The 18,964-nt window shown below is 43.7% G+C and overlaps 1 protein-coding gene across 1 annotated transcript in view; it reads left to right on the forward strand.

The window, feature by feature from the left end:
- Window positions 1-2,506: 2,506 nt before the first annotated feature.
- The window catches only part of RNF11 (ring finger protein 11), a 30,385-nt gene continuing 13,927 nt past the window's right edge, over window positions 2,507-18,964 (forward strand). Inside the window, exon 1 of the mRNA XM_053984734.1 lies at window positions 2,507-3,138. Within this exon, the coding sequence (XP_053840709.1) occupies window positions 3,016-3,138 (123 nt within the window). The 5' untranslated portion in view covers window positions 2,507-3,015. The remainder of the gene's footprint in view (window positions 3,139-18,964) is intronic.

Below are 18,964 nucleotides of genomic sequence, written 5' to 3' on the forward strand. Positions count from 1 at the left end.
AGAACATTAATTCTGTACACTGGCAAACTTCAGAACATCCCCATTTCCATTCTGATAACAGATTACAGCCAACTGTTTAAATGTCTAGATGTGAGGAAAAGTTTCATTGACTTGCCTTGCCAGTTCTGTATTGATATTAGTCTGACACAAATTTTTGTATTTGCATTATCTTTTCTGTCTGTAGTATTTGTGCAGCCCTAAACCACAACATGAATCTTTCTTCCTCTACAGGAGCATTTTAAGCCTCTAGAAAATCCATTCTGACTATTACTTGTTCCCCAAACTAAACAGAGGAAGTAAAAACCAGAGAGAACTGAAGTAGTCAGTTAAACTGCACTATGGTTCTGCTAAAGCAAAGAAACCATACTCATAAATCACATCTTCTGAGGACCCATCCCTCTGCTTCCTTGTCCCCAACCTGCAAAAAGTGTGGTAGCAAAAGGAGCAGGCTCACAGCTACACCTCAGCATAAGCAGGGATATTAAAAGACATTTGTGAACACTAAAATTTTTCCATTTTCCATCTCCTGGACCTTTGTACAACTTTTGAGTCGGTGGTGCAAAACCACTATTAATGACCTATCTGACAAAACAGGAGTGAATAGCCAAGAAAAGCAGTGCCTTCAACCACCCCTACTTCAAATCCAGGCATGACTGGTAGTAGCTCTTCCCCCTTCAGAGCTCTCACAGGTGCAGTGTGTCTTGTTGCAAGGCCAAACATGAACCTCTGCTTCCTCTTTGGCCTCTGTAAGTCTACCATGAAAAGCAGGTCTCTTCTGGCACTTGACAAGTCTGCATTTTTTAAAACACGCCCAGATTTGGAGCATCCTCTACCTACTAAGGGTAAATTTTTAACTGGGCTTAGCAGCTATGCCTTCTGGAGATCAGCCTCAAAGTAAATAAATGCAACATCTCTACCACGAGATGCAGAAGAAATCCCACCTATGTCCTGACTGCATATCAGGATGAGACCAGTTTGCACTCTGGTTTCCAAAGGCTACTTTGGCACGTCAGCCAGCAGGGAGGCACCACAGGTTTCCATAGGACCTCCTCACTGTGGAGGATCAAAACTGTGATCACAGCCCCACACCACAGCACAGTGTGACCTGTGGTTTTCACTGAACTACACTGACAACACAGGCTCGAGCCTCACAGAGAAAACAAAACACGAGATAACAGCTGAGTAACTCAGTCCTTCTAGCTGCCCGTAATCTCGCTCCCAATGGTGCAACTGCACAAGAAAATACCCGTGACAGTGCTGGAGTTTCATCACCAGGTTCTCACATCAGACAGCTCTGACATTGCCTTAACCTTGAAAATCATGACTGGGTAAGGCAGTGGTTCACTGGATCCCCTCCAACAACTGCTTTGCCTAATTCTATTAAACCAAGCCAACAGACTCATAGGATAAACACCCAAATGAGCAAGCCATGTACCACAGTCATTATTTACAATGCACCATTGCAAAGCCTCTCTATCTTGAGCAACACTCACAATCCTGCCCCATTTTCAGTTTCTGTTTCCTTGAAAAGACTGAAACCGTGTTAGAACACCATAAATGGCAGCAATCACAGGCTTTACCCAGGGTTGTTTAACTTACCCATTGACAAGCAGCAAAACAAACCATCCTAAACAGTAATAAAATGAAACCTACAAGAATGAACTCATAAGGATAATCAGCAAAAACTCTGATCTCAGACAGAGGTCCACCAGCAAAGGTTGTGGAGGCAAATATATCACTGTGAACAGCAGGTCTGGAAATACTCTGACCCAAGAAGGTGCAAAGCAAGCCTGAGCTGTATCAGCAGACAAACTGGTGATAAGCAGCAGCCACGCTGTACTGTTTTACAGACCAGACTTCGCAGCTGCTCTTATCTGCACCATATTTGCTTCACCTTAAAAAATACTTCACTTTAAAAATTGGATTTTAAAGTATTTCCCATTATGTGACTCTGAAGGCCAAGGATGCATTTTGAGGAACCAAAGAACACTGATAGGACCATCGTATATTGCACTCTGTGTGGGTCAGTGCTGGCACACTAACACAGCGACACAAGGGCATTCAGTAACCTCAAATTTGCATTTATCAGTACTTACCTGGACTTATATCCAAGTATATTTTTATGAAGGAGAAAAAGAGGAGCTAAATATATGGCTTATTAGAGTACCTGCTCATCGCATAAAAAACCTTTAGAAACGCAAAAGCCAAGTGCCTGCTGCTGATTTTGCTCCACTCTGGGGTTCACTGCCCTGTGCCTACACTGACCGTGCCCCTGGGGTCACGCCAGCGACCAGCACGGGGAACCCTCTTCCCTGCCTGGGGACCCGCCCGCGGGGGAACCCTTGGGAAGGTCCCTGGGCCTCGCACAAAGCCCCTCAGCCGGGGTGGGCCGGGGTCGCCTCTGCGCTCCGGTCCCGCCCCGCCGGGCCCGAGCGGCCGCCGGCTCCGCCATGCCCGGAACACAAACAAACACCGCGCTCGGGGGCGGAGCGAAGCGGCTCCCACCATCTTGGGGCCGGGGGAGCCCAGCAGGCGGCTGGGTTCCCCAGCCCGTCCTGTCCCGCCTCGTCCCGCCGGGGGCGGGCAGGGCTGTCCCCGCGGCGGGGCCGGGGGGTGCGGAGCCCAGCGAGGCCCCGTGGCTGCTCCCCGGGCCCGGCGGGGAGGGGTGAGAGGAGGAGCCAGGGCGGCCCGTGCGACAAAGCCCAGTGCGCAGGGAGCTGGTGACCGGGAAGCAGAACCGCGCCGGGCAGAACTGCGGGGCGGGCGGACCCACCGGAGCCCGCTGCCCCACGGGGGGTGGGAGGCCCGTCCTGCCGCCCCCCCGGCTCAGGGGTCGGGGCGGCTGCGGAACGGAGCGGGAGGCGGCCGGGCTGCAGCTGCTAAGCTGCTTAGGGCCGGGGCTGGCATGAGCCTCCCCGGCGGGGCGGCTGCGGGCTGCGCGCTGCGGCGGGGAGGCTGAGGGCGCGGATCCGGAGCGGGAGGAGGCGGAGGGGGGGCCGCGCTCCCCCCGGGAAGATGGGGAACTGCCTCAAGTCCCCCACCTCGGATGACATCTCGCTGCTCCACGAGTCCCAGTCGGACAGAGCTAGCTACGGAGACGGGGCTGAGCCGGATCAGGAGCCGCCGCCGCCATATCAGGTAGGGGAGGGGGCGGGAGCGGGGCTGAGGGCAGCGGGGCCTCGCCGCGGCTGGCGGGGGTCGCGGGGCCGCTCGCCCGGGGGCCGGTCCGCACCGCCCCGGGGCCGCCGCCTCCCCGCCGCCGCCGCTCCGGCGCTGGGCGGCCCGAACCTCTCCCTTTCCGCCCGCACGTAGCGCGGGGGAAACCGCTTTGTCTCGGCCGGTGCCGGCGCTCCGGGCGGGCGGGAGGCGCGGTGCCGCCGGCGGGGCGGGGGGCGGAGGGCAGGGGCCGCCCGGCCGGTGCCGCGTCCTTTGTTGCCGCCGGCGGTGACATCACCGTCTGGCGCGGGGACGCTCCGGGACGGGGACCGCGGGCCCTGCCCGGGCTTTGCCCGGGCCCGCTCGCACCGCTCCCGTATTTTTAGCAGCATCTGATCCCCACTAAGTAACTCCACCAGCGCAGGGGATCCTGTTTCCCTCCGTCCTGTGGGGCACCGGCGGAGAAGTGTTTCCTATTGTTCGGTGGGTTTTTTGGTTTTTGGTTTTTTTTTTTTTTGTCTCTGAGAGAATCTATTAATTTACATCTTGATGACGGATCAAGGGGGAAAGAAGGAAAAGGTCGAGCATTTGCTTTGATGGGTTTGCTGTCAGCGGAGGGTAACGCCGATGTGGAGGGAGGATGGCGTTGGTGTGAAAGTCTGCGCTTGGCCGCCTCTGGAAGGGATGGACACGAAAAGGGAACCTGAACTTGGGGTTGCACTTGTCTGCTCCCGGAGATCTCCACCCCCACCTACAGAAATGTGTACTGACCTAAACAAGCAGTCTACGGCACTGAGAAATGAAAAGGAAAACCATCGAGCGATAGAACTGCACGTTCTATTCAAGTTTCGAAAGTATACGTACCAGAGGCATCTACAGAAACACACATTCTGGGGGGGTAACTTGAGAGCTGTATGTTCTCTAGGATGGGAGTCATTCCCTAATTGCAGAGCCTGATGTATAATTAACAAAATTGCAGGAAGTATTTAACCAGACAGGCGTGTAATCTACAAATGCTTTAGCGAGTTCAAGAATTCCACCCTGATAGGAGCCCCGTAAGTGTTGAAGAGAAGCCCTACACGTAGCAGCCCTTGGTGGTGCCCTGAAGCTGTGCTGATGTTTCTTGGCAGTGTGTGCCTGATTGTTGTTTTGAGTGCAAAAGCTGAATGTCACAATAAATTCCGTGAGGAATTTTTCTGTTCTGATTTCTGACCTATGTCTGCTGAAGTCCAAGGTTTTAAAGGTTGTGTTGTTCTAAATTAAGTCTGAATGGTCCGTGAGGTTTAGAAGTGCATTGTATTTTTATCAAATCAGCATATAAAGTTTGACTGTTTGTGCAATTTATTGCATTTATAGCTATGATTCTGGGAAGACTTGTGAAGGTTTTTGTTTTCTTCTTCCCTTTGAAAGCAACCTTTTAACTCTTGTAAGAGTCACCAATCATGTATATGCCTTATACAGGCCTTCTAGTGTGGATGTTGGCATAGAGAAGGACTCTGTCGCCAGAGGTTTTTACAATTTTTTTCTTGACGAGGAACTTGTCTGTAAGTGTGGATGGTTGACTGAGAACACGACAGACAGTAAAATAAATGAACCCACAGGTGTGTATTATCGAGTAAGTGTATTCATAGCAAGCCTTCCCTCAGCTGAAGAAGCTGTGCAGCATCAGGTGATGTGCCCACAGGCACTTGGCTGTGTCGAACATCACTGTCTGTCCTGAAAACTCCTCCACTGATCCTGGTGGTTCCTAAAGCTTCACCTTAGGGTAGCCTTTAGTGTCTCATAGTCAAAATCAAAGCTACTCTTTCCACAGGTTTTGAGCCACAATGGATTGTGACTTTAAAAAAAAAAATAGGCCTTAGCTACAATATTATGCAACATTTGTGCACTTTAGAGGTTGAGGGGTTTTATAATTTTAAATTAGTTAATGTTTACAAGATACACAAAACTCTTAAGTATGAACAATTGCTAATGCTCCAGTATTACTTCTGTGCTAGAAATAAGTCACCCATTTTGACTTCCAAGTGGCAGCTCAGAGTCACTGTTACAAATGGGAAAGTTGTGCCCTTGTTCCTGGTAATTACTTCTTTCAATATCTTAACCAGAGTTAGTGTATAATGAGTAGACATTAGGAATGAAAGCAAGGAAGGAGATAAAACAAGTTTGAAAACTTACTTGTGGCAACTAGCCTTGAGAAACTGGAAGGTGAACAGTTTTGAAGCCAGCTGCTGAAATGTCAGCTGCATATTTTAGAAGAAAGTAAAATCTGATGTGTCTGTTGCTCTTGGGTTTGCAGCAAGTGTGTCAACTTCCTGAATAGCTCTTGCAAGGTATGCAAACTAAGGGAAGGAGGTTTGCTGGGGGAAGATACGCAGTTGTAGAAGATGACTTCTGAATTATTTTGACATTTAAAGTACTTTTTTGTGTTCTGACAGGATTGTGCCAGGGATATTCATGTGGGACTCCTGTTATGGCTTAATATTTATTTACCTATTGAGTTCCAACTACAAAATGTACCCCCAGTAAAAATTGCAGTATAGCATGTGAAATTCCTTTGATCAGTGAGTGCTATTAGACTGGCTGTGTAAAATTCCTACTTCCAAAAGTGAGGTTGAGAATTGGATTGACAGTATGGACACATAGAATAATGGGCAATAACTTCCATAGAGAGGCTCTGCAAATACCTGTGTCTTGGTTCCTGTGGCAGTACCTGTTACCAGCTGCTTCAGAAAGGCCTCAGAGAGGAAGCATCTTTTTAAACAGGTATCTGAATTAATAAGAAAGTGGCCCGTTAAATATTTTCCAGCGCATTGAGCTTAACTACTAACACGAGAAAAAATGAAAACACACCAAAAAAAAAGAGTGTGTTTTCATAGCGGGGAGGAAGGAAGTGATTTCAAGAGTGGACCAACATTTTCATAGACAGATGCTAATTTTGAATGCCTCCATTTTAGAACTCAGAAATTACAACTGCTTCCCTAAGTGTTAAGAACATGCAGCTCCATTTTTAACCAGGGAATCTGTGATTAGGAAGACGTTAGCTTTGGTTTTGTTTTTTTTTTTCTCAAGTCCTCAAAATTGAGTATGCTTTCAACTTTGTTTTCCTTTTTGGTGTATGACTTCTTCACCATCTGTTGGCAATATGCCTTCTGCTGTTTTTCCATACAAGTTCACTGGGTTTTTTTCACTTTCTCTTATTTCTAGTAATTCTTCTCCTCAAAGACTTTTTTTTTTGCAGAACAGATGTGTCCCTTTTCTTAATCCTTGTCTCATATTTCTGTTCTTAAATAGTTCCTTAATAGCTGTAGAAAATAATTTGCCATTTTATTCAATTTTGGAAATTTTATCCAGTAAAGTACAAAATGCTTTGCTTCTTTTCTCCCTATGTTTCTAAAAAGTATTACTGTGGACAAAATACACTGCAGTCTTCTAAAAGGATGTATGACCCTTGCTAAATTACTTAGCTAAAAATATGAAAAATAAACACAACATCTTGGTGTTGATAGTAACCTCATACAAGCTCATTTGATATTTTGATGTGGGAGATAAACTGATAAAATATTTTACCTGAAGAGCTCCAGAGCACCCTCTGGTACTTTGTACCACCGTGTGTTGTCTTACAGGCCCAGATAAAATGTTTCAGTAGATCTAGTGGATTTTTAATTTTTTTTTTATTTGGAGGGATTAATTTAAAACCTTTTGGCCTGGATACTCATTTGATTTGGCTGTAGGCACAAAATGAGATGAGAAATCACAAACATGAGCTTAACCCAATGCTGTGCTCCCATAATCCTCCAAAAGCTGTTGGGGACAGCAGGTTTTGAAAGTGTAATTTAGGATGTCTCATGGCTTCTCTTAAAGCTGAGGTTGGTGCCCTCCTTGGGCCTCCTCTGAGCTGAGTGTCACCTGTACACAGTGTACATGTCCTCATGCCTCTGGCTTGTGCTTCATTCCAGCTGTTCCCAGTTCAGGGAGGTGGCACATCAGCCTGTCCTGGCAGTGCCATAGGCCAGTGAGGAGCACAGCACAGGGGGTGCAGCCTGGAGATGCTGAAGAAGTGCCCATTTTGAACAGTCAGAGAATCTTTTTTAAAGAGCCCACTGCATTTCTGTGTGAACCTTGCCCTGTGGATGGGAGTGTTGCATATTTTTTTGCTCAAGAGAGAAACCAAGCCTTTGTTACTCTCTCCTCATAACTTAAGTAATATGTTACATTGGTGTTCTCATGCTGTCTTTTCAAAGGCGTGGTAATCAATATAATTAAAAATTGCTAGCCAAATGAATTCTGATCTAGGAGTTGCACCCATTTATAGAAACAGCTGAACAAAAATTCCCTTGGGCCCCAATGGAAATGATCTGTGACTGTGTGTATTGTACAAGAAAGGAGACTATGGTAGTGTAACAGGTTATAATCTACCATGGAGTGGTTGTGCAAAGCTGGAACTCTTGATCTATGTTGGAACAGCATAAAAGGGGCAAAGATGCAGTGGGAAAACGTTACATACAGAAAGCTATCCGTGAAAAAAAGCAAACCAGTTAGTAGGGTTACTTTCATATAAGAGAAAGCAGTATATTTAAAAGTTGCCTATGCATGTCTTGCCCTTTTTTCTGCTTGTCCTCCACATCTTGGTGATGATGTGTATGAATTACAGTTGCACTTGTAGATGTGAACTGAAATATAACTCCAGTCCACAATTCCTTAGTCTGCTGGAAACTTCAAAGGGCTTCAAACTCTTAGTTTTTGTTGCTGTGTTGCTGGTTGGTGCCTTCTGGCAGCAGTGCCCAAGGTGAAAATCAGCTGCAGTGAGGGGCTGGAGGAGCTGAAGTTGAGAGTCTGCTGCATGGAAAAGAAGTGGTAGAGTAGCCAGTGATGTTTGGTACTTCTCTTCAAGGATGAGATTGCTTGAGTGACCTTATGTAATTAATTCTCAGAAATGAAGTGTTTAGTAGTTTTCTGGAATAACATTTTATCTGTGAAAGACCAAGCATTAAGTGATAAAGTCACTCCTGATAAATAGTTATGATGTAATTTAGACCTGCATTCAGAAAAGCTGTAAGTGTTCCATGTTTTATACTGCAGTTCTGGTAAATTATTTGTATGTGCAATGCAATAAACCTTTTTTTAAATATCAGTATAGGGCTATACAGTTCATTTTCCATACAGTAATGAAATATATGTATTATGACTGTCATCATAGTAGCATTGAGGATTATTTGGTTAGTGAACAATATGCCATGACGCTTCTTATTCTTCCACAGCTGAAGAATTTAGCAAGTTGTCTCGAGAATTGTATTGCTGCTAATCAGTTTTAGGTGAAAAGTTTCTTGAGGGTGCTAAGTCTAAACTTCCTTTCCAGACAACAGTTAGAAAAAACCTGCACCTCTATTTCCTGTCTCAATGCATATTGGTTCCAGCATAGCCTGCCACACTGACTGATGGGGGCTGTCTTTCATTTTGCTGGTGAAAAAATCTGGTGGGGGCAGAGGGAGAAGAGAGGAAGGAAGACAGACCTGAAAGTAAAGGTTACCAGATAGTATCACAGAGTCAGGTAACTTCAATCTTGAGAATACCCATTCATGAACAGTTTAAATAAATAATTAATATTGGTTGAATATTGTAATTCTTTATCTGCTTAAAATTGATTTTAAACTACAGTTGGTTAAAAATGTGTTAGGCATGGCTGGAGGAAGTGGGAAGAGTATGCTAATGTTTGATTTCTCTGTGTTACCACCTTTCTTATAAAATTAGAGCTGGTTTCTAGATTCACTGTTGTTGAGTTGGCAGTTGGTAAGGATCTGTTCCTAACCACTCTGTCCAGAAGATTTTCCAAGGGGCATTATGCAAAGAAGATAATATGTTCATAATCACATTTAACAGAGTATTGCTTTGTGCTTCACATGGATTTCTGCAAGAAGTGTCTTAAGTTGGCTCAAGATGCTCTACAGAGTCTGTCCCTGTTGTCCTGTGTCCCTGTTCATCACTTCAACAAAGGAAGGAAGCTCAGCTAATGAGCACTTCTGCAGACCCTGTTAATGGCTGTAGTCAAACTGGTTGCAGAATGTAAGGCAAAGAAACTAAAAATAACACCTCTTGCTTGTGGCAGACTCACATCTTCTAGTCTTTGTGCTTGTCCTTGTTTCTGCCTCCCCATATGCACAGAGAAACATATTTGTATTTTGGAGAAGTAAAAGTCTGTGGAGTAGACTAAAGCAAGTCAGCCATGACTTTTCTATGAGCTAATGAAGCAGTTCCTCAGAGACCAAAGAATTACAAAATGAGCAGGTTTTTAGAGATGTCATGGTTGAATAAGAATGAAACCTTTTTTAGGGAAAAAGCTGAAGAGTCACTATTCTCTTGACTCTGAAAGGCAAAGCAAGCTTCGATCTTGATTTTAGACCACAAGAAAAATTGGCCCTGACATTATGAAGGTCTCAGAGGTAAAGATGTGTCTTGCTCCCTGAAGGTAGGATGTGTTTTTGTAGAAGATGCTGTCATGTTCTGGCTGCCTCTTCAGGGACAGCTATAGCAGTGACCTGTCCCAGCAGAGCTAGAGTTGTGTAACTTCTTGCTGAGTAAAACTGCACTTCAACCAAAAAACTCCCAGCCCCAAGACTAAACAAAACAAAATCCACCAAAAAACCCCACTCTAACAACCTTAGGTAAGTTATCATCATCCTTATTTAATGTGTTCTGTTCTGTTTGTAACTTTAGCAAACCACTCAACTGCTCTGTGCTTTACTTTCTTCACTGTAAAAAGAGGATTGAAGGAGTAATAAAGTTTATCTTTAGTGCAGGCATGCTTAGTAATTTAATTCAAGTTTGTAAAGTGTTCAATGGTAATTTGATTTTAGTAAAATAATGTTCCTCTATTACAAAAGGAACCTCTGCAGAAATTTATGACAAACCTGATGCTGGAGAGAGGGAGCTTTATCAGAAGATCTGTTTAAAGCAGTAGATAAGTCTCCTAAAATCTGTTTTGGAATCTGATAGTTCAGCATTTATTTGGCAGCCTGCATTCCAGATGCTTGATTAGTAGGATGAAGAGTCTGTGGAGATGGTAATAAGAAATCTTGCCTAATCAGGGTGATGAATCTTTGCTATGCTGGAAGCTCATGCATTCTTTTGGACAAGCCAGCCCAAACATGCAATACCACCCTCCCTAAAATCTAGGACCACCATGCATTGAGGAAGCTCTTCCTGTATGTTTCCCGTATGTACCTTGGGTTCAGTGCTGTGATCAGCTGTTGCTGGCTGTACATCTGGAGTCAGTTTCTGACCCACGGAAAATAAACCACTTTTATGTTTTGAAGAGATAATGATCTGTGGAATGGACTAAAGCAAATCAACAGTGACTTTCATATGAACTAATGAAACAATCTCCAAGAGACCAAACAGTTACAGAGAGCGATTATTTTATTTACCAGCCCCTCCACAGGAATCTGCCAACCACTCTGTTTCTCATCAGTGAAGAAGAAAGTCAGAATGCTGGTGGCATAAAAGCTGCTGGGCCAGGATCCACACACGGTGACATGGACAAAGAGCAGATGCGTGCGGCAACTGGAGGAGGAGATAAAAGAACCATCCTTTAACGGCGGTTGCGCCAGCCAAATCACAACCAGCTGGGGTATTGCACTGGGCATTTCTGCTGATCCACCACAACGCTCACGCATGCTCTGTGCATATTTGCACCCACACGTACCCTCTGTCAAAGGCCAGGCTGATTTCTGAGCCTTCTTGTCCTCCCTCTGTTTTGAGCCATTGGTTTAGTTGAGGGCTGATGCAGACCTGAGGTGCCCGGGGGAGGACTGAAACTGTTGGAAGGATGAGAGAAACTGTGACTCAGGAAATGGAGTTCCTCCCTTAGCCCCAGCATGCAGTGATGAATGTGCAGACTATTATCCTTGCAATACTGAAACCTGTTTCCCTTGGTTGTATTTTTGGACACTGGAGTGGCCTCTGTGTCCTCTCATCTGCTTTTTGCTCAGAGGGAGCAATTTGTATTTTTAGAGACAAGGTTCAGGAGCAGTCCTTGCATGTAGTACCCCGTACTCCAAGGCCAAAAGCTCATGCAGGGACAACTTCATTCACACTCAAAGACAAGTTTCAGGTGGCTGACAGGGCTGAGTTTCCCAGAGCTTGGGACTGTAGCTAGCCCACATCCCAGTGGAGTTTGGACTGCTAAGAGAGGTTTTAGAAGCATCAAGGAAACGCCTGGTTTATGACTAATAAAATTTAATAAAGCTGCTTGACTATCCAGTTGTAAGCAAAAAATGAGTCAGTCTATGCTGGTTTGGACAAAAGCAAGGAATTGACCATCCTGCAACCATGATTAAAACCATTACATCTACCACATGCCGCCAGTTTCTAATCTGCGTCATGGCAAAACTGCATTAGAAGAGAAAATCAGACTAGAATATATCCCACAAATATATTATAACATAACTACTGTCCAAGTAAATAGCTCTGTGGAGACTGTAAAGTGTCCCTGTAGTCCTCACCACTTTCACTCTGTGTGGCTTCCAGATGATTTGTGTACAAGCTCTAGCCAGAAGGAAATGGAGCAATATTTCTCTGTATTTATTCCCATAAGATGTATCTTGGTAGTGGGGATACAAATCTCTTATGACTCAGTGTGCGAACGCTGCAGAATTGGATGAGATTGGGTGCTCTTGCCCTTTCGGAGCTGTGGGAGGCTTATCTAAGAGATCAAAGTGCATCAGATTCCATTATTTCAGTATCTATGGGACAGTATAATGCATGAATACTCTGGGCCAATGCCTGTGTCTGACTTCTATTCATCACTGTAATTGAAGCCAGATACAGAGCTTGTTCTGTGCACTGAACGTTAATCACAGTGTTTTATTAACACAGTTGTTGAAATCTTTAATTCAGACATTGTGTAATTTTGCAATATAGATTAAGACTAGTATTTATTTTGCCCGGATGCATTAATTTTATTTAAAGTTCAGAAAGAAAAGAGACTGCTCCCAGGTTTTGAACAAATGAGTGCAAGCATTACTTGACTGCAGACGTACCAAACTGCTAAACTGGTTTGGTTTGCACTGTTGCTTAACAAAAAGCAGTGAACTGCTGTATTCAGTGGAAAATACATAAAAGGCTCAGCAAACTAGTGCTCTAAATTCAGATTTAGTTAAGACACTGAAATTAATATTTTAACATCTGTAGACTTTATTTTATGCTCTGTAGTAGTACTTGCTTAATTGTCATTGCCAGTTTCTGATGTTTTGGGATTTCCCTTGTTTGTTTTCTTTTTATATATTATGATTTGGATTGCAGTTGCATCCATTTATCTTCAGTTTAGCTTATGAAATATGACTAAGACATTGCTTTAGTTTCTGCTTCACAGAGTTCTTTAATGATGCATCTATATATTTGGAGACCTTGAGGCTGTTGTGGATTGTCCCGTGGAGAATGGTGTCCTTGAAAGTATATTACTCTTCTTGGAAGGGAAGAGAGTCAGTTTTAAAATTCAAGCACAAATACTTAACTTTAAATTAACTGTTAATTCTTTTCTTGGTTAGTGCTTATTCACCTCTCAGTTCCTGGCTCTCTGAGTCTCTGTGGGCTGTTTTGATTGTTCTCACAAGAACTAATGAAATCCTCTCTGTAGTCTCCAAACTGAAATACAGGCCCACACCTCTACTTGACACTTTTTAGGGATTTGCTGATTGGAAGTGGGTGAGGAGGACTGCATAGGTAGTGTTGCACTGAGGTCTGTCCTGAGCTGAGAAAACTCTTCCTGCCCTGGTCTCGCACCTCTTCAGCTGATGGCACCTTCATGTTGCTGCAGTGGCTGAGTTAGATGGTGGCCCTTGGCCCAGACGTGAGTGAGATCCTTGGTTATTCTCCCACCTGCCCTTGACTGGAAGTGGGAACGTGGTCTTTAATCCATCGGAGTGGATTCATATGAAAGCTCGCCTGGAGCTCTGCTGGATTGTGTGTAACCATTCTAGCCCCCTGTAAGAATCACAAATGAGGTGCAGGGAGGGATTTTACATTATGTCTGAATATAGACAAACTCCCTGAAATTTCTGAGACCTGAAGTTGTATTTGCTTCACTGTATGGCTAAACTACTGAAAGTAAGTTTACTAAAGAATGCCCATTCTTTCTGAAAATATAGCGAGTTTCTCAGTTTAAAGTGGATGAAGTCAGGTATTCAAAGAGACAGTGTTTCATAGTGAGTTTTGTTTTTAAAAGTCCTTTAGGAAACAAAAAAATACTATCCACGCAAGATTTCGTGCTCCAAGTAATCTTTTATTTCCTTTAGAAACTGTATTCTTGTTCAATGAGTAACCTGGTTTTTTCTGCCTCCCAGAAGAAGCAAGATGACCTAGATCTAGAGCTTCCTGGGGAAAAGTTCACTTCACCCTATATATAGCATTTCCTGAAGTGTCTTTATGTAGCTGTCATTTACTCTGAGCTGATGAACTGAAAGAGAAAAGACCTGAAGTTTTAGGCTGAGGTAGGAAAGGAGGGTGTTTTATCCCTGCTTTTTTTGGGGGTCTATCTTATGCACATATCACTGACTGGATTACAGCCAGGTGAAGGCCAAGACTGCCCAACTTCCAGTTGTAACACTGAATTTTATGTCTCTGTGTCTCCTCAATGTGCTGCAGCTGAAAAATGACCAACTCCCTCTGTAAAAAGGAGTGAATTGGATCCTGCCTTTGTGCCAGCAGGAGTTTCTGCACAGGACTCAGAACGTGATATCCTGGGGTCAGTGTGTTCTTTGCTCCAGTCAGATCACGCAGATGGAGACTCCTGCAAGCGGCACTGCTGGCACAGTGGTGTTTTTATTGGAAAGCAAAAACTGGGAAAATGGTAGTAACAACTATACAACAGAGCTACCAAGCAGGCTGTTGGTGTTGAGGGATCAGGCAAGTGTTTCCACCTCAGGGTGGTGAGTCAAACGGTGAAGTGTACTGCAGGCTGAGGGAAATCTGCCTGTCCTTTTGTCAGCATAAGGCTTTTTTTTTTTTTTTTTTATCCAGGAGAGTTTATCTGAGTGCATCAGCAACTTGAGCAGTTTGGACTTCTGCAGCCTTTCTGGGGAGAGAAGGGAACTTTCCAAGTCCCTACAGAAAGTGCCTGCCTAAGGACACTGCACACTCCTCTCCTGCAGCTTTCCCATAGCGGGGCCAGTGCCGGTGGAACCCATCGGTGCTCCTATGGTGGGCTGTGTACACCTCTGGCATGTGGAGAAAGCAGCATCTGTGGCTGTGTTCATTTAACTTGATGGCAGGATCCTGCTCCAGCACTTACAAATAATGACTTCAGCAGGCCCAGCTCAGGAATTAACACAGCCAAAGCCTGAGGAGGGGCTTGGAGGCTGTCTCGGTGTTCAGCACACCACTGACTGAAACCAGGCAAAAATGTGGTGTGCCTTGTAGTGCTGTGTGTGTAGATGTTTCTGGGACAAGAAGGTCTGATCTAATCATCCACTGCTGCCAAAAAGGGATTGTTTAGCTTTTCCCTCCTCTTTTCCACATGGAGCCATGTTCTCTTCAGTCACTCATGGTGGCTCTGGTGCTTGGTGGGTCAGCTCATACCGTTCAAGTGTCTGAAGTGGGTTGTCTTAGTCTTCCTCTGGTCAGATTAGTGAAATTAACTGACTTCCTGGTGGTGATTTGATTTATCAGCACTCTTTGCCACCTGTAGATTGCATTTAACTTAGTGACAGCTGTGGAAAGATCTAGAAGTGTCAGGTAGATGTGTGCTATTGCTGCCAAGCACTACAGAAATTTTGGCTTTTCCATGTTGAAATTAAGGCTGTACTTGGACTCAGCTATGTACCAGAGCATGCACAGGATGAGTATCTGATACTGGTTTGGGCAGCGAGTGCATTTGGGAATGGTCTGCACATGAAATGCAGTCTGAAGTTGCCATTTTTAACTTCAGCAGGGTGGTGATTTCAGTTGAAGGGATTTTACTGCTTCAGGACAAATGTCTGATGTGGACAAAGGCTTAATTCTTTATTTCTTAAATGTGATCTTTGTGGTTAAAAAAAAACCCCAAAACCAGAAAAAAAAAACACAAGAAAGAATCTTAAGTTTGTCTACCACAACCACCTTTAAAGATTGAGTGCTTTTCTTTGCTATTTTTGTTAAAGAAGTTTCATTAGTGTTATCTAACAGTTCATGGGTAGACTTGGTAAGTGCAGGAGTGTCTGAAGGCTTGGGCAGCCTGTTCATATTGTGCAGCAGACTGTGCTGTCCCTTGGGACACAACTGACCACAGTAACATCATTGATCTGCGTCCTGGGTTCTGCTCTGCCTCTTTCCTCACACAAGCCTTCCAGTTACGACTCCGTGGATGGTTTCCAAAGTCTGAATGTTGCTTGGCAAGCTTTGTCACTGCTGTTAGGAGTTTGATTACCTTTGTGCATATGTATGTGAGGACTGCCAGTGTCCGTGGCTTTTAATAAAACAACCTCCTTGTAGTCTAAAATGTTTAGAATTAAGAAATTATATAATTGTGCAAGAGCAGGAGCTAGGCTGGCTGCCTCAGTTTGACTGTCCTGCTTTATATGTTGTTTCTCCTTATTCTAGTTTGGCATCACTCAGAAGAGGCCACTGGCTTCCTGTTGAAGCCAGTCTTACTTAAAGCAAATAAAGAGACAAAACCCTGTTTCAGAAAATAAATTTGAGAAACAAATCGTGCTGATTCTTCATGCATCCACTCATGCAGCATTACCAGTTCTCCTTGCTGGAGTAATGCTGTGCTCTTATGTATCTCAGTCCCCCTTGCTCAGAATCTTTCTGTTCAGCTTTCTGAATTCAGAACCAGGAACACTGAACACGAGCAGTAAATACCATCTTTACAGCTTTTTTTGCATCTCATTAACTGTGTTGGGTCAGGCTTAGCTTTTGGCTTGGAGACTACCAAAAAAACACTCAAAGCCACAGGAGATGGGGCTGCTGAGGCAGAGAGCACACCCTTCCTTGTCAACATTGCCAAGGCTGTGGGGCACTGCAAAGCTGTAGAAATTGTTTTCTGAATGAGACCACTAAGGTTCCTTGGATTATTTCACAGAAAATGCTGGCCAGGTTTCAGTTTGAATACAGTTACGCATTTCAGCTGGACAGAATATAACTACAGAGCAGTAGCTAGTGCCCTTTCTGCCTTAAAAATACTTAAGTAATACAGCAAACTAAAGTAAGACAAATATTTAAAATCCTAATTGCAGAGTGGTTACAGCAGTAAAGTGCCTGTAGATTGACACAGACTGCAATAATGCCATGTACACTTGTTCACTGATGGCCTTACATTTTGCTTGCCATGGGCCAAATCCTCACTAGTGATGCAGCTGCCTGGTGCTATTCAAGCAACACAGGTGGAACTTCCAGCTAGCATATATTCAGCAGAAGAAAAAAGTATGTCTTTTATTCAGCCCTGCCTTCATTCCTGCTTCTGCCTGTAGATTGTGCTGCAGGAAAAAGGGTTTGGCCAAGAACATTTGTGCTCCACTGTAGGTATTTTCCACCAGTGGGCTATCAAAAGCCTCCCTGAGATCAAACCAGAATTCCTAATGGAAAATGATTTTGCCCAAAAATTTATTTTCTCACATTTAAAGCTTTTGTTTTGTTAGTGTCTTAAACTTCCAAGTGGGTATGACAGTGTTTGCTGACTTGGCTTCAGCAAAATGAGGCTTGGATTTAATGAGCATTATCTTTTGTATTTTATTTAAATTAGCTTTGAGTTAAACATGACAAGCATTATTGCTAGTTTTAACACTGTGTCAGAGATTATATTAATTTGGATAACAACTGTTTTCAGTACAGTCTTGAAAACTGGATATTAGCAAGTGTGTAAATTGGGCACTTTCTGGTGTCTGGACAAAGGAATATGTAGATAATTTTGCATATACTCAGTGAAGTTACTTTCTGCAGACCATGGATGATTTTGAAAGACACTGGTCAAGCTTTGCCCTGTTACCCCTACAGGGAACCTCTTTTGATCAACCAAGAGCTAAGGCTCAAGAAGCTTATTTCACAATTCTAGATTATTAATGCAAAATTGCACCTGTTATTCTTCTACCAGATAGGTCTTTAGATGTTTACACTCCTGATTTATTTAGACATCCTATATCCCTTTCAGCCTTTGTTTTTCTGGGCTAACACTTCTATTTTTATTTTGTTTATTAGCGGATATGATATTCAAACAACTTGGTTTTCCTGAAAAACAAAATGTCTCATCTATAGTCAATGAAACCAAACAAAAACAACACTGAAAGAAAGAAAATATTAAACTGGGGCATGTGCTAAGTGATGGAGGGAGCATTGACTGATGGCTCAGCATCTTGCACTGAATTTGTCATGGGGACTCATGATAGAAGTTAGAGACAATACTGAACTCCAGATCTGCAGAAAGTGCAGCTCCAAGGGGTGAGCACCTTTTCATGTGCTGCTGGATGTTATCCTCTCTCACTGGGGTAAACCATTGCATAACATGATGAAGACCTTACCAGGAGTGCAGCACTACATGGAATGATACAAAAAAATTATAACCAGGACTGTAAGTTATTTCAAGGCTAATTTCAGTATAAAGCTTGAGCAGAGCAAAGAAATTTTCTTTAACCTGATTTCTAGTCTAAAATCATTCTGTAGCGTACTTGCTTATGGTGTTCAGCAGACTTCATTTGATGAACACTGGACTCTTTTTTGGCAAAGTTCATGGAGAAGGCCATGCCAATCATTTTCTGCCCCCAAGGAAGAACACAGAGCTGCCCATCTCCCAGAAGGATCAGTTTATTTCTGTTTCTACTGTATGATTAAAAACAAGTGACAGAACAAAAAACTGTTTGCTGCAGTAATTTCTACTCATGTCTTTACTGCACTGGAGATTCACCCATAAGAAAGGCGGTATCCCATTTAAAGACAGGAATTCAGGTTCATCTTGTTACTTTGCCTGTTAGGTTCAGCACATCTTCTGGTGTTCCCAGGAAGGCACATTCCCTGACTTCACTTAACTGCAGCTGACCATAAGGAGACAGAGTTTAGTCCTGTAGACTTGCAGGAGTGGCACTAAAGGCCATCTGCTTCCCAAGTTACTCTGCTGCACCCACTGCCTCTTGGAGAAGTCTCCATTCAGGGATCAAAGGGTGAGCTAGAAAGTCTAGAAAGATAACTAAAATATTTCATAGTCATTGAGTCATGATATTGCTGCTTATGAAGTTTGAGCAACAAGCTGCTTTTTCTCTTGGAGCTTATCTAGGTATTACAGTTACTTCTGTAGTTACACCCTAGTAACTCCCAAGGTAACAAGACTAGATGTCCAGACTAATGTCATAAATTAAACATAAAGAACTCACAGGTTTTCTTGATAGCTGTTTTGTTTCTTTTTTACCTCTAAAAAAAAGCTCAGTGTTACTCCATTCTGGTGTTTTGTCGTGACTGCAGTTTTTCTGTGTGAGTATAAACTGACAAAACTTATTTTAGTGAGCGTGTAGGTTGCAGCAGGACATGGTTATTCAACCCTAAACATTAATGCAGGGGAATACAGTGACTACGAGTGTTTCTTCATATTTTCATAAAGCCTGAGAGTGTTGGTAGCATAACGTTAATGACATCAGGCTCTTGTTGCTGACTCAGGGGGACAACAAAAGTAGCATGAACCTCACCCAGAGCGGTGGAGTTACATTTCAGTACAGCACCTGAGCTGTATCTTTGTATGTGTGTGTAAATGTTCTTGGTAAATTACAGCTTTTAAATTTGCCCAGACAAATTTTGTATTTCCATGAGACTTTCTCACCTCCAGCTGTAGAATTGCCTCCTGTGTGTCACTGTA

Source organism: Vidua macroura, chromosome 9 (assembly GCF_024509145.1).
Source record: "Vidua macroura isolate BioBank_ID:100142 chromosome 9, ASM2450914v1, whole genome shotgun sequence".
Lineage (NCBI taxonomy): Eukaryota > Metazoa > Chordata > Aves > Passeriformes > Viduidae > Vidua > Vidua macroura.